Source organism: Trematomus bernacchii, unplaced genomic scaffold (genome assembly GCF_902827165.1).
Source record: "Trematomus bernacchii unplaced genomic scaffold, fTreBer1.1, whole genome shotgun sequence".
NCBI lineage: Eukaryota > Metazoa > Chordata > Actinopteri > Perciformes > Nototheniidae > Trematomus > Trematomus bernacchii.
In genome coordinates, this window is record NW_022987708.1 from 3,278,922 (window position 1) to 3,292,828 (window position 13,907).

A 13,907-nucleotide genomic window follows, 5' to 3' on the forward strand; every position below is an offset into this window, starting at 1 on the left:
CTCAACTCATGCAGAAATCAACCAATAAGTCAATACACCTAAAAAACACCAAACCCCTCACCTCACCAACACTACACCAACACATTTGATCTTATCTTTCTTTGATGCTCATGCATTTGGAAACGACACGGCACGAATCACAACGCAAGTCAACACAGCAGGCAAGAAATGGAATTGAACAATCACATAAATACGTGCACACACACTACACACATCAAAATAAAATAAAAATCTCACAAATACATTGTACCTTATAAACCAAAGAAAACGCTAAAAGGCCCAGCATGCTCAGTGCCTGTACAGAAATATATCTTTGCATGTTCAAGTACCTTCATAACCAAATGGAGTGGGATCACTCTTTATCTCATGTCTTTTGCTCTTTATGCTAGCAGACAGGGGACCTGTCCAGGGAAGATAACATGCAACAAGAAGCTTTATTAGATGGTAAAAAAGAAGGCAGACACACAGCATTGCCCCAAAACCCCATTTGGACAATAATTGTAAAACACATTTAGATATGCAATGTGTAACAATGAGCTTCCATCTGTTAGAGTAAACACTTTTTATCGTTCAGAGTGTAAGTTTCATAAAAGGTTTGCTATGATTTTATTCAGACCATTGTTAAAAGAGTCTGAATTCTCATGTGATAACTGCCATCTGGTACACAGCGTGTATCAGTGGTTTTACAAGATCTTTGCAGTTTGACTGTTTATCTCTACGTCTTACTAAGTGACCATCACAAGCTTTGGAAGACACAGACTGTCACAACTGTAAGCATCCCTATTTTCATTAGTTGTATTACTTATTAAGACAGATAAAGAAATCGTATGCTGTATCATTTCTGAGAATTCCGGTGAAATATGTATAATATACCGTAGGTTGTGACTCCAATTGACCAAAATGAAAGCATAAATATGAACTATGAACTATTTTCCTTCTCGTTTGAAGCTGAAACCGATTTGATTTTGTTGAGGTAAAAAACATTCATTATTCTTTCCTTTCTGTCCATATTGTTGTTTCTGTCCGTGTTCGAGGCCAAATCTTGATGAATTTAATGCTATGTTATCAGTGTAATGCTTTTCTTATACTTATTCTAAAAGAAAAGTATCCTTTAAATATATTAGGTCATGAATGTTATTTACAAGGCTGAAATTAGGACAGAGATAAGATATGCATTGTAAATTAAAGACACAAACATGTATGAATTGAAATCCTATTTTTCCCTGCTATAAGTGCACATGTTGGACGGCAATTAAAATCAGAGGTCACTGCATTGAAGGAGAAAAATTACAATAAAGGCAGAGAGCAGACAGAGTGAAAATAGCTCTGTGCTGGTTCTTTTAATTCCTCCCCTGCCTCGGCCCTGTTGAAATGAACTTCTCATCTATATTCCTATAGTAAATTGCACTTCTACGGCCACTTTGAATGTCACCCTATGTTCCAAATGTCAGCTTATCAAAATTCTTATTTCCTTACCGTTGCTGTAAAAGAAAAAAAAAAGTATGTCTACTCATTTGCAGCCTAACGTTGTTTTCATTCCCAGCAAAGGCTTGACTTTCTCTATGCATCTCATACATTCCAAGAGAGCAGTACATGGGGTGAAGGTAATAAGAAAATAGGGTTTTTCTTTATAAATGCACACACACTTTTCTCACTACAGGTTCAATGTGAGTGTGTGTATTGGTCATGACTGACCTGAAGTCCAACAGAAACCATAATTATTCAAAACCTATATCCAAGAGATTTTAAAATGTATTTCAAGGTGCAATAGTTTGCCTTTAAATACATCATTCTGACAACACTGATCTGTATAGACAGAGATAAAAAACAAAGAGGGTCTTGTTATTAAACCACCAAAACGTAATTATTTTCAAAATGTTTCATGTATTTTTTTCTCAAACGAGAACAAAGTAAATGTATTTTAGAAATGTTTCTTTATATTGTTGCCATTGCAAAGTTGGCAATGGGCTAAGTTCTGCATACAGTTTGGTACAAACCAAATTTAGAGTCGTAGACGAGGTGAGGTTTTGCATTATTGAATAAAAACTAGGATATTTGTTTTTCTTTTGCTATTTCTTCATATTAAAAAAAAACCTGGCGAAAGGTCTTAATTTACCCATCCTTTATTTCAACACTGCAATGTAGTGTAATAATTCGTTTTCTACCAGTGTGATCCGCACCATCTGTGTGAATGAATCAAAAACGCAAGCAAATATAGAAAAAATAAAAACATGGCGGCAGGGAGACCGGTTGATGAATCAGGTACCTTTTGTGCGTCGTGCGGCGAAAGTGGAGGAGGAAGAGGAGGTTAGGGAGGAGGCGAGAGAGAAGCGACGGGTGACCTCTGCCTCCTTAGCAGCAGGAGCTATAGCCAGAGAGGGGTTAGGAGGGAGGAAAGGACGCCGAAGGAGACAAGGAAGGAAAGATAGAAGGAGGAAAAGGGAGGATAAATGAAGAAGCAGAGGAGCATGGTCAAAGAGATGGTGTTATAGATTTGAAATGAAAGAAAAAGAAAGGTGAGAGCATAACAGGGAACAAAGGAAGGGAAGAGTTAGTAGTTTAACATCCCACTTCCTGACAACCGTATTGTTAACATTGTTTTAAAATCATTTAGAAAGAAGATTCTACTACATTTCATGCTAATGAAAAGAGGAAGCGGGACATGCATGAAATGATGTACTAATGTAATCATGTTTTTGACAAATAAAACTTAAGTTCAACTTTCTATTTCGATATGAGCCCTTAACCTCATCTCACGTTCTTCCTCAGTGAATGGAGTTTGTTTGGATATTGTAACGGAAACTACGGACATTACCACGATTAAACTTTGCAAACTTCGTAAACCAATCGAAGAAGACCATTTTATTTAATAGAAAACTTCAAAAAGTCAGCAAGTGTTTCAGAGGGGGTTGTGAAAGAAAACTTGCTTTTTTTGTATTGAAGTTATTGTTTATTTGATGTTTCATCCCAATCCTAGAATTTTAAGAATATGATGGAAGTGAAAGGATATTCCAAACACAATGTTTGCGCTACTCTGGATAAACCAAAGAAAGCACTCTGAAAAGTCTTCATTGGATATATTTTTCTTAAGACATATTCCTTTTAAGTTTTTTGAATGTCATTCGTAAATGTCATTGCTGTCCTTTGTTTTGAGGTGGCAGAATGAATCTGAGGGACAGATAAAACCTAGCTTTCACATATTTTTAAGGAAATTGTCCATCAATTGACATCAATGTCTGCCCCCTTGAATTGTAATGACTGGGGCTAAAGTTGCATGTTGAACTCCACCTGCTTTTCACCACTGAGTTGAAATGCTGTGTCACTGTAAAAAAAAACAGCAATGTCACTGTGAGTCAAAGGACAGAGCACTGATCCAACATGTTGGGCTTATTGAGTCAAGCACTCCCATAAAAGGTCAGTATATATACAGCAAGCCTGATTCCAATACAAGCCTATTCTCCTACTTTTAAAGTTTAAAGAAGTCTACAACAGGAAATCTATTTCTATTTAAATAACATTTATAGTTTGAAACAAATCTCTACAATGCATCATTTTCACTTTCTTCATTCATGGGTTCTGTGATCTCAATAGGGGCATGTTTGGCTTGAAGAGTAACTGAACTGCTGTCACATGGAAAGCTGTACTTGGAATTAGCCCGTCCCCCTCCAAAAATGTTAATGAGCCTCCAAATGTCAAGAGGGCTTGAATATTAGAGGGTGACATTTAGCGCTGTGCTGCGCCGCATAATTTAGCCTCGCCGCTGTGTCACTACTGCCGGGACTCTGGCAGATTCTCCCTTTCTATATCGCCTGCTGTCTCTGCAACAGCAGTCCATCCCTCTCTTTCGGAAATCACAGGTTCCTTGTTGTAGTGCGGGCGGATGCAAAGGATACTGACATGAAGGGATAAAATATGAGCAAGTGTAGTAAAAGAAGATGTGGCCTTCATTATGCTGACACAACAGCGACATGCAGAAATGTATGTGACATTTGAAGATGAGAAAGACCACAGCAGTTATGTGAATGGAGCCTGGATGTTGATGATGATGATGATGATTGGTGATGATGATGAGTGGTGATGGTGATGATTATGATGATGATGAAAGCAGTCACAGATGAAGAGAACCAAGAAAAGACTGTGCGGTCTATAGAGTGGTGCAGTTAAGAAGTCTTTTTGTATACCTGGGTTTAGATTAGGGTTAGGGTTAGTTAGCATCCAAGCGGTCCCTTGACAAAAGCAATGAAGACACCACTTTGAATATTATTGAAGCGTAAATGTAATCCCCATAATAAAAATGCTAACGCAACCTATGAACGAAAAAACATCAAGTTCACATGGCTGCGCATCACCACCGCTAAGCTAAAGGCGGCTAATATTTGGCGTGCTGACGTTTAGTAGTCTTGTTTAGTCACTTGTTAGCTAACCTCCGTTTTTATGACACATTAGAAACTTTGCACATTCATGAGTGGGTATTTACTAACGTGTTTTATATCGTAGAACAAAACCTGAAAATCTCTTAAACTTGTTTTAACATCAGAAAAAACGTTGACTTCGAGAAGAGAAAGCGGAAGCGGTAAATTGCTAACTCATTTCCAGTTTTAGGACTCATTCCTGCACCACTCTAATTGTGTTGACATATATCCCAGTGGTGGTGATGATGGTGATGCTCATGGTCATGATGAAGGTAGCATAAGTGAGCACTCAAAGTCTCACACTGCGCTGTTACCTGCTTGAAGAGACCTCCTGTTGGAAAGTCCCTGCAAGGTGAAGCGTTTCCTAGCGTTAGCAGCCGAGAGGCCTGATTGGCTGGCTGAAGCATCAACTGAGTAGGAGAGCAAGAGGGAGCAGGGCTTAGTTCAGGAGCGAGAGAAGAAGAGCAGGCTGGAGTGTTGTTAGGAAGTGTTCTTATATTGGTGTCAATGTGATACATGAGTTACAGTGCTGTCGAAACCTTAGTTTGTATGTTTGGTAATTTTCATTCCACAAAATATGCCAATTTGTGCATGCTATGACTGAAGTAATGCACCTTGAGGCATAGGCAGACATTATAAATTACAAGTTGGTTATAAATCTCTATACATTCAGTTGTTTATATATTACCCTGCCTTTTTGGCATTCATTCCAGAGAATTTCCGATTACATTCAATTTAGCTGATGTTTTTACCCAAAGCTACTTACAAAAACTTTAACACCATAGACATGCCTTACACTTCCAATGTCATCATGATTATGATTTGCAGGGTCTGGGGATCACACCACTGACCAGCTGATTGGTAGACAACAATTTGGCCCACAGCGGTGGCAGGTCTAAGCAAATACTCTAATCATTTACAACATGGCAATATTTTATTGCAGAACAGCTTTTTGATTGATACTATAGGGAATGACTGTTTATGAGAGCTCTGGGCCTCTGTTGCATGGTGGAGTTAGCTTTCTAACTGCTCCTATTATTGCCGTCATCATCAGCGCACTGATAGAGAGCAATAATACCACATGGAAAAAGATCATAATGATGTGGGAAGCATTATGGTGCAGTATATAATAACTAATTTCCCAATTTGATCCTCATTTGTATATTTCAATGCATTAAAGGTGGGGTAGGTAAGTTTGAGAAACCGGCTCGAGATACACTTTTTGTTATATTCCATGGAATGCTCTTAACATCCCGATAGCAATTTGACAAAAAATCCATAAAAAAATGTCATCTGTGGAAGCCATAATACTGTAAAAAGCACGACCAATCATTTTAGCCGGCCCGGCTAAAATAACTGGATGGCCTACCTGCCTGTCAGCCTTCCATCTGTGCACAAACTTATCTCGTGCCCTCCATTGGTCATGTGCGCGTTCGTTGTGTGTTGGAGGAGGGGCTCTATAAGGAAGTGGCAGATTTTCTCCGGTTGTGTATTTTCAAATTCTAGCGATCTCGAGCCGGTTTCTCAAACTTACCTACCCTACCTTTAAGGTTTTGTGAGATTCAAATCTAGTCAAATCTAGAAATATTTAGATTCAGTTGACTTCACACTTTCCAATGACATCATTACCTTCAGGTATGTGAGGTTCATCGCTTAGTAATACAAGAGAAAAGGTGCTAAAGTCGCCATGAATAATTAAAGACCTACTGTAGCCAACACATTCACTGAAATTGGCCAGGGTCTGTATTTCTGGAAACACAGTTTTCATTGTTTATGTTAAGTCATACTGAATCTAGAAATTAGGGTATTTTGTGCAGTGGCAGATGTGCCGGAAATGTGTTGGTTTTATCCTTGTCAAAAGGACATTTTGCAATGGTACATATGTACAAGGTACACTCCCACTATATAGAAGATGAGGCATCTGAATGAGCTACAGATGTCAGAACTACATTATCCACGACAGACGTCATAAAGCCTGGAGAGCAGAGGCTCGGACAGTCCAGCGACTGTGTGTGTGTGTGTGTGTGTGTGTTGTGTGTGTGTGTGTGTGTGTGTGTGTGTGTGTGTGAGTGTGTGAGTGTGTGTGTGTGTGTCTGTGTGTGGCACAATCTTTGATTTGGATGTGTGGGCATGATTTTTTTCACTGTCACCGTGTCAGACCCCAAACAAAATGACTCGGCACTAACAGATATTCCACTTGTTGTAGTATATCAATATGCAGAGCACAGTTTTTTTATCGGGTTAAACGTGTCACATGTCTGGTACAAACCCACAAGCCAACACCTGTTGTGTGTGTAGACTTGTATAACTCATGTTGTGGGGACTCACCTTCCGTCGTTTGGAGACATAATGCAATTCCCTTCAACTCACATTGAGGAAAAGGATGCATACGGTAGTTTCCGTTACCGTTTTGTGTCATATAGACCGTTCGGCCACACTAGGACGACAGAATATGGCAGTAAACGACTACGGTAACGATAACGGGTCCCAAGGTGGATAGAACGGCATACGCAACGCTCTGGGGGGTCAAACGGCTCCGTGTGTACGCCCTATACGATCATTTTCTGATAATGATGACGCAATAGCCCCGCCTCTCCCCACCTCTGCTGCTCACCCCGCGTCAAAGTAAACTGCACACTGAATTCAGATTATTTATCTTTCTCTCGATATGGACATAAACGCGAGTGAAGTCTAATCTGACAGGACGGAGACACGCAGCTCCTCCCGCTGTGATGCAGCGGTGAACGGAGCAAAACACACACTTCAAGTCAGATCATCACCCTTAGCTATTTTAATTACCTCTCAAACTATCTAAACTAGTTATAAATATGTTTATTTTTACTGTCGGCCGGGTCACTCATTACTGGATCAGCTGCTGCATGAGACAGACACTGACGCTGTCAGAAGAGAGGGAGGAAAAAGAGAGGCTCCGTGTATTTTATTATTATATTATTATATAAAGTCGTTATTCATTTGTTTTAAAGCTCAATAAATAACAATGAAGACCTTTGACCGGCACTTTTATAATTTTGTCCGGAAGATTTAAACTTTAACACATGTTGACCAGCGAAAAACTCTGCCCGGTTCCCTCGGCCCCCACCACGGAGAATAAACAGAAGGGCAACCATGACAACCATGCTTCTTCGCTGCTTTTGTGGAGGAAGTTACAGCGCCACGTACAGGCTCGGCATATGTACTGCAGCTTTTCCAGCGGTTGGAGCTAAACGGAGCTGTCTCGTGTGAACAGACACTTTCCGGTGTCTATTGCGTGTGGACGGAAGCCTTTTTTATGCGTTTGCGATTGCGTTTGCGTATGCGTTTTACCGTATGCGTCCCCGTGGGGCCGGGGCCTAAATCTATGGAAACAAGACTCTTTTCCTGTTTGCTCAGTGTGTGTGTGTGTATGTGTGTGTGTGTGTGTGTGTGTGTGTGTGTGTGTGTGTGTGTGTGTGTGTGTGTGTGTGTGTGTGTGATATATAATCAAGAGAAATGAAATGCAGGGAAGAGAGTGAGGAGTCTGAATTGAGCAAGGGGAAACAGAAGATATGGTGTGGTAAGAAAAATGATATAAAATACTGTATAAAGTAGTCAAATGTATGGTTTGTGTTCTCTTCACATATTGATTACATCGAAGGAACCCAAAAAGACACAAGGATGCATGAAGGGAGGGAGTTGGGCAGCAAGGTTGTAGAGAAGGAAGCGACAGATGGGCAGAAAAAGGAGAAGGGAGAGAGAGGAATGATAATAGAGAAGTATGGTAGGTGACAAGGTGGCTCCCTGCAGGCTCATGTCGATTTGACTTAGTCTGTGATTCATACCAACACCCTCCCCCCCCCCCTTCTCCTTTTCTCTTTTGCGGATAGAATGTTGATATACTAGCTCAAAGAAAACTAGGGTTTTCTCACAAGTGTTACATTGTACTTGCTATCTTATCCTCGACTGCAGTTGACAACATTGTGTGTGTGTGTGTGTGTGTGTGTGTGTGTGTGTGTGTGTGTGTGTGTGTGTGTGTGTGTGTGTGTGTGTGTGTGTGTGTGTGTTTGTGTAAGTGTGTTTGTGTGTGGAAAGGCTGTCCTGCTATCCCTGACTGCTTTTGACTATGTGTGCGAAGGGTTGATAAGTGTGTTTGAGATTGTGTGTGTTTGCAGAAGAACAGGAAACAAAATTAAATAAAGTGTGTGAAGAGTTTATTTAGTTTGGAGTCTGTTCTAAGGTAACAATGTAGCTCTTACCTCTCTTCTGCCTCATGTTAGGGCTGGGGTTGGATCTCCTCAAGCCTGACTCTGGACTTGATGAATCCGACTGTCTCAGCGCCTTCTTGTAGACATTCCTGGAGTACATGGAGTAGAAGGACAAGTAACATTTAACCAAATATCTGGTATACCAAGTTCTAAAGATTTTTTTTTGGATGAAATTGCTGAATCATAATGACTCTTACTTAATTTACACAATCCAATCAATTCTCTTTCCTATATTGAATGATCGGATAAGCATAATTGAGATCCAGTGCAAAACCTATGTAATGGTACTTTTTTAAACTCTTGTTGGTGAGAATGTGAATGTTGGGTGCTCACCTCATCGGGGCCCCAGAGATGTTGTGCTGGCTTGCTTCTGTGAACACAAGAAAGACATTAGATTTCATTGTGACATTGTTCCTTCAGTGCCTCAACAGTGGTCCATAACCCTAACCCTACTCATACAGAATTATTTTAGGTGACCGTTTTTTGATCTGCTGCCTTGATGACTGAGGTCTTAAGTATACGAACCTAGAACGTCTTATGCAACATTTTCAACTGCATTGTGATCCACTTCATTACATCTTTGGTACCAAGTGCTTTTTATCTGTTTGATTATCCACTGTGAATGGTGACCTGACAATGGCAAGTAAAATAATCATCTTAAATGGGGCACTAACCCTAACCCTTGCTTTGCTACCACAACATTGGCTTAGGGTAAATGGGCGTCTACCAATTGGAGGGTCAGTTGTTCAATCACTAGCCCCTGCAGTCAACAATGTAAGATACCTAAATGCTCCTGTAAGCATGTAAACAGTATTGAAGTGTATGTAAGTTGCTTCATACAAAAGTGTCAGCTATATCTTTACTTTGTCAAGTGTATGGCGTAGGGTTCAAGAAGATGTTGATGATTCTCTCTGACCAATAAGTGTTCTGCAAAGATTTACCCCCACCTTCTAGTATCGGCTAAGCTTGCTTGGAACCTGGGCCGGTCCTTCGCTGTACAGGACATGAAGGATACTGGACAGAATAGTAGCTGTATCGAGTTCAAGGTGAGTCCTCGTAAAAGACAAAGCTATTTAAATAATAAGGAAGAAGAACCAATACTGGGCAGGATATAAAAAGATCGAACATATATCATTGTATTTCTGATAGGCTGTTCCCTCTGGAGACATATTTACAGCAAAAGCTTCTCTGGCCTTTCACATCATGTGCAATTCTAACATTTCTGCATTATCTCCATGCATACAATTGCCCAAACTGCTGCGTCAACTCCGTAAGCTGCTTTTATTGGCCTGATAGAAATCACTTTGTGTTGCTATAAAAAAAGAAAGAAACATCCACACACTGAAGTCATCGGGGTTACAGCTTCATATCTAAACAAGAGACTTCATAAATGCAAAGTTAACAAATGTGGCCTGCCACAGGATTCTGCTGTGTGACAAGAAATCTGTGGAGAAGAATCTCGTAAAGAAACTGCAGCGAGGCGCAGCCTTGGCCAAATGCATTGCTCACATAAGTGAAATACCAAGCTCTGAATGATCTCGCTTGTCACCTCCCATTCCCAGTAACCAATGAACCTGTCGCACAAATGCAGACTCAGCATGGAGCCATTCCACATGCTCCAAATATTGTATTCAGCAAAATGGAGATATTTTTTCATCATGGATCTAACAATGTTTTATTCATAAAGGCTGAGCACATCGAGGTGTGTGCAGGCCAACAGCAGTGTGAGCAGAGAGCATGGGGAGTGAACCCAAAGTCTATTCTTTTCAAATGAGAGAACAGCATTTACACATCTTGCAGTTCATTCAAATACACATCACTTTATTCCGTTTTCTAGTTCCCTCTACACTTACTGATATATATATATATTAGGGCTGTCAGTCGATTAAAATATTTAATCGCGATTAATCGCATGATGTCCATAGTTCATCGCGATTAATTGCAAATGAATCGCACATTTTTAATCTGTTCTAAATGTACCTTAGAGGAATATCTTTCAAGTTTTTAATACTCTTATCAACATATGAGTGGACAAATATGCTTTATGCAAATGTTTGTTTATTATCATTTGAACAATGACAAATATTCTCCTGAATATTTTCAATACAACAACCTGGAACCTCTCTCTCTGTCTTCACTCTCTCCCGACCCTGTCTACTTCTTTGCACTGAGCCAGTTGCTCAAACAGACAAGCCTGTTTACAGTTGTCGGTGAAATGCCGCTCCTCTGTCTTCATAACAGTCAAAGCATGAGACTGAAGTTCCCACCTAGGGTCAAAATAATGCGCTGTGATGCAGTCAACACGTTGGATGCGATCTGAATTATCTAACGCAGCCCCTCGTCCTCCACAATGTTAAGCTGTAGCCACCCATTTAGCTATCGCTGTTGTTGTCCAGGCGTCTCCCCGGCAAACTTTCAAGCGTGGCCTGCCGCAAGCGAGCGGCAGGAGCGGGGCTGTCAGCATCAGCTGTGTGCTTGGCTTGCTGTTTTTGTATCCATATCTCTCGCTAGAATCTCCCACCATCCAACTAACAACAACAACAACAATGTCAAGCCTTTGCGCTCTGAAACTACGGGGCGGGCCGAGGACAAATACATATGCGTTAATCGCACGTTAAAATAATTAGTGGAGTTAAAAAATGTTTGCGTTAACGCGTTATTAACGCGTTAACTTGACAGCCCTAATATATATATATATATCTACTGTACTGTCTTCATCACATTCTCAGATCCCAGTCAAGAGTGAAAGATCTTTCTTGACTTTGGAAATAGCTAATAATCTTCAGTATACACCGTCATTTGACTAACAAAAAGAAAATGATGTGGTTGAAAGTCCAGAAAAAGCTTGACCTTGATTCTAAATGACTTTGGTCAAAACAGCATTTAGGCTGTGTATTGTACCCCATCTCTTCCTCTCCTCACATTCACACTTCCTCTCCTCACATTCACACTTCCTCCTCTTTCTGAAGGAGTGCGGCTCCTCTTCGTCCTACTTCTCTTCATCCTTCTCTCTCAAGCCTCCTTCATTCCCCTTGTGCTGCCTCTCAGCCTCCATCTCCACCCTGAAAATCTCTTTCCTCTCTGTCCGTCTCTTATTCTCCCTCCACCCATCATCCCTCATCCTCGTCTTGTCTCTTCCCATCACTTTCAATCTCCTCCCTCTCCCTTTCCCACACCAATTCACGCTCGCTACGACACCCTCCTCACATGGACACACACACACACACACACACACACACACACACACACACACACACACACACACACACACATCACACACACACACCACACACACACACACACACACACACACACACACCACACACACACACACACACACACACACAACACACACACACACACACACACACACCACACACACACACACACACACACACCAACACACACACACACACAACACACACACACACACACACAGTGTGCGGCTCACGTTGGGGGGGGGTTCTGCTGTCAGTCAGGCCACAGAGTGGAACTGTGGACGACGGTGCTTACTGGTACAGAGGGGGGGCAGGAGAGGTGGTAACACAGGAAGGTGGGGGGGGCAGCAGACACACAGGCAGAGAGTAAGTGTGCGGTACTGTGTGTATGTAAGTGCATGTTTGAGCCTTTGTATGCTTGTGAGTATTACGCATTGTCCTGACATGGCTTAAAGTATTATTAAGACTTCTTTTTATGATGGTTTAAACTGTAGATTAGGGCCATACAATTAATCGACGTTAAATCGTTATGCAATATGGACGAGTGCAATAACAAAAATGTTAACGCAAAGAAAAAATACGTGAACATATTTGTATATAGTATGGTGCTGCAAAGAAGTCCCGGCCTAATGGTATTCTACATACTTAATAAAAAATCATTTTTATGTAAAGATCCTCTTGTAAAATAACCACTATTTACTTTTTTTCAATGAAATGTGAATTATGTTTAATTTTCTCCCTCTCAAAACGCAAATCATATCGCAATTGCAATATGAGTCAATATTATTGTGTGTAGGTTATCTTTCAAAATTGCGGAGCCCTACTGTTGATTATGTTCTTATGTTTAATAGTTTAGTCCATAAAGTGTCAGAAAAAATAAAAACATTAACATGCTCAAAGGCCTCAAGTGGCGCATTCAAATTGGTTGATATACAACATGTATATGTACAATTCCATATTAGATTTGTTTTGTCAATCAAGCAATCATTACATAAACTACCCCACACAGTAAAACTGTGATCACGTTTGAATGTCGCAATTAAAATGTGTTTTCTGTGTAAGTACAGACAGTATTGAAAAGAGGACGTTTCCCTGACTTGGTAGTGTGAGAGAGGATGACGAGCTTATCAGCAGACTGCAGCGAGGGATGACTTGTAGATGTGCTGATAGATACTGAACATTTTCATGATAACAGGAAGCAATTGAGTTGTTGCAGCAGGATGTAATGATAGCAGAAAATCAAACAGTAAAAGAGTCAAATCACTTTTTAGTATGTTTTTGAAACATGACCAGCACAGTCTGGGGAATTGTGTTAGCTGTGTGTCACAATTGTAATGTTTGTAGACCACTTTAAAATATGTCTTTACCTTCCATAGTCCAATGAACTAATTTCACAGATGCGTAAAAGATATATAGGCTCACTTGTTTTGTCATTAGACTACAATGACAAAGCACCAGGGGAGGCAGCTATCACATCCACTTACTGTAACAAAGCTGGGGCTAGCTAAAGCCGCTAACCCTCTACGTTAGCTAGCTTTAGCCACAAAATGTAAGCCTCTAAATAAATAGGACATTTACAACTAAGTCAAGCTAAACTGTAAGTAAGGTAAGAAAAGTTAAAGGTCCCATGTCATGCTTTTCCGGTTATTACCCGTCCCCTTGTGTGTTATGAAGGTTTTTATGCATGTAAACGGTGTGCAGAGTCACAAACCCTCAAACTACACCCTGTAGCGAGTAAAACTCTAACACAGAAAATACCTGTCTATGCTGCCCCAGAACGCCTCGTTGGAGATTTCTCTTTTTCTTCCTGGGTACAGTGACGTGCCCATACCCAAATGAACTCATTGGTCCAAATGGACCAATCCGCGGACTTCCTCACACACACACACTCAATCTTTTCTCAGCTGCAGCTCCGCCGATTTCTCCTCTCTGAGACGGCGGGACACGGCGAGGCTGTGTTTCGCTGTGTCTCGCTGTCTCGCAGACGGCCACTGGGCTCACAGGGAGGGGGGGGGGCAGGAGCTCCAACAAGCCGT

At 40.9% G+C, this 13,907-nt stretch overlaps 1 protein-coding gene across 1 annotated transcript in view; it reads right to left on the minus strand.

The window, feature by feature from the left end:
- The window catches only part of mcf2l2 (MCF.2 cell line derived transforming sequence-like 2), a 118,802-nt gene that overhangs the window by 17,740 nt on the left and 87,155 nt on the right, over positions 1-13,907 (minus strand). Inside the window, 5 exon segments of the mRNA XM_034140752.1 lie at positions 330-401; positions 2,267-2,365; positions 4,727-4,822; positions 8,645-8,742; positions 8,987-9,023. Coding sequence (XP_033996643.1) covers positions 330-401; positions 2,267-2,365; positions 4,727-4,822; positions 8,645-8,742; positions 8,987-9,023 — 402 coding nt within the window.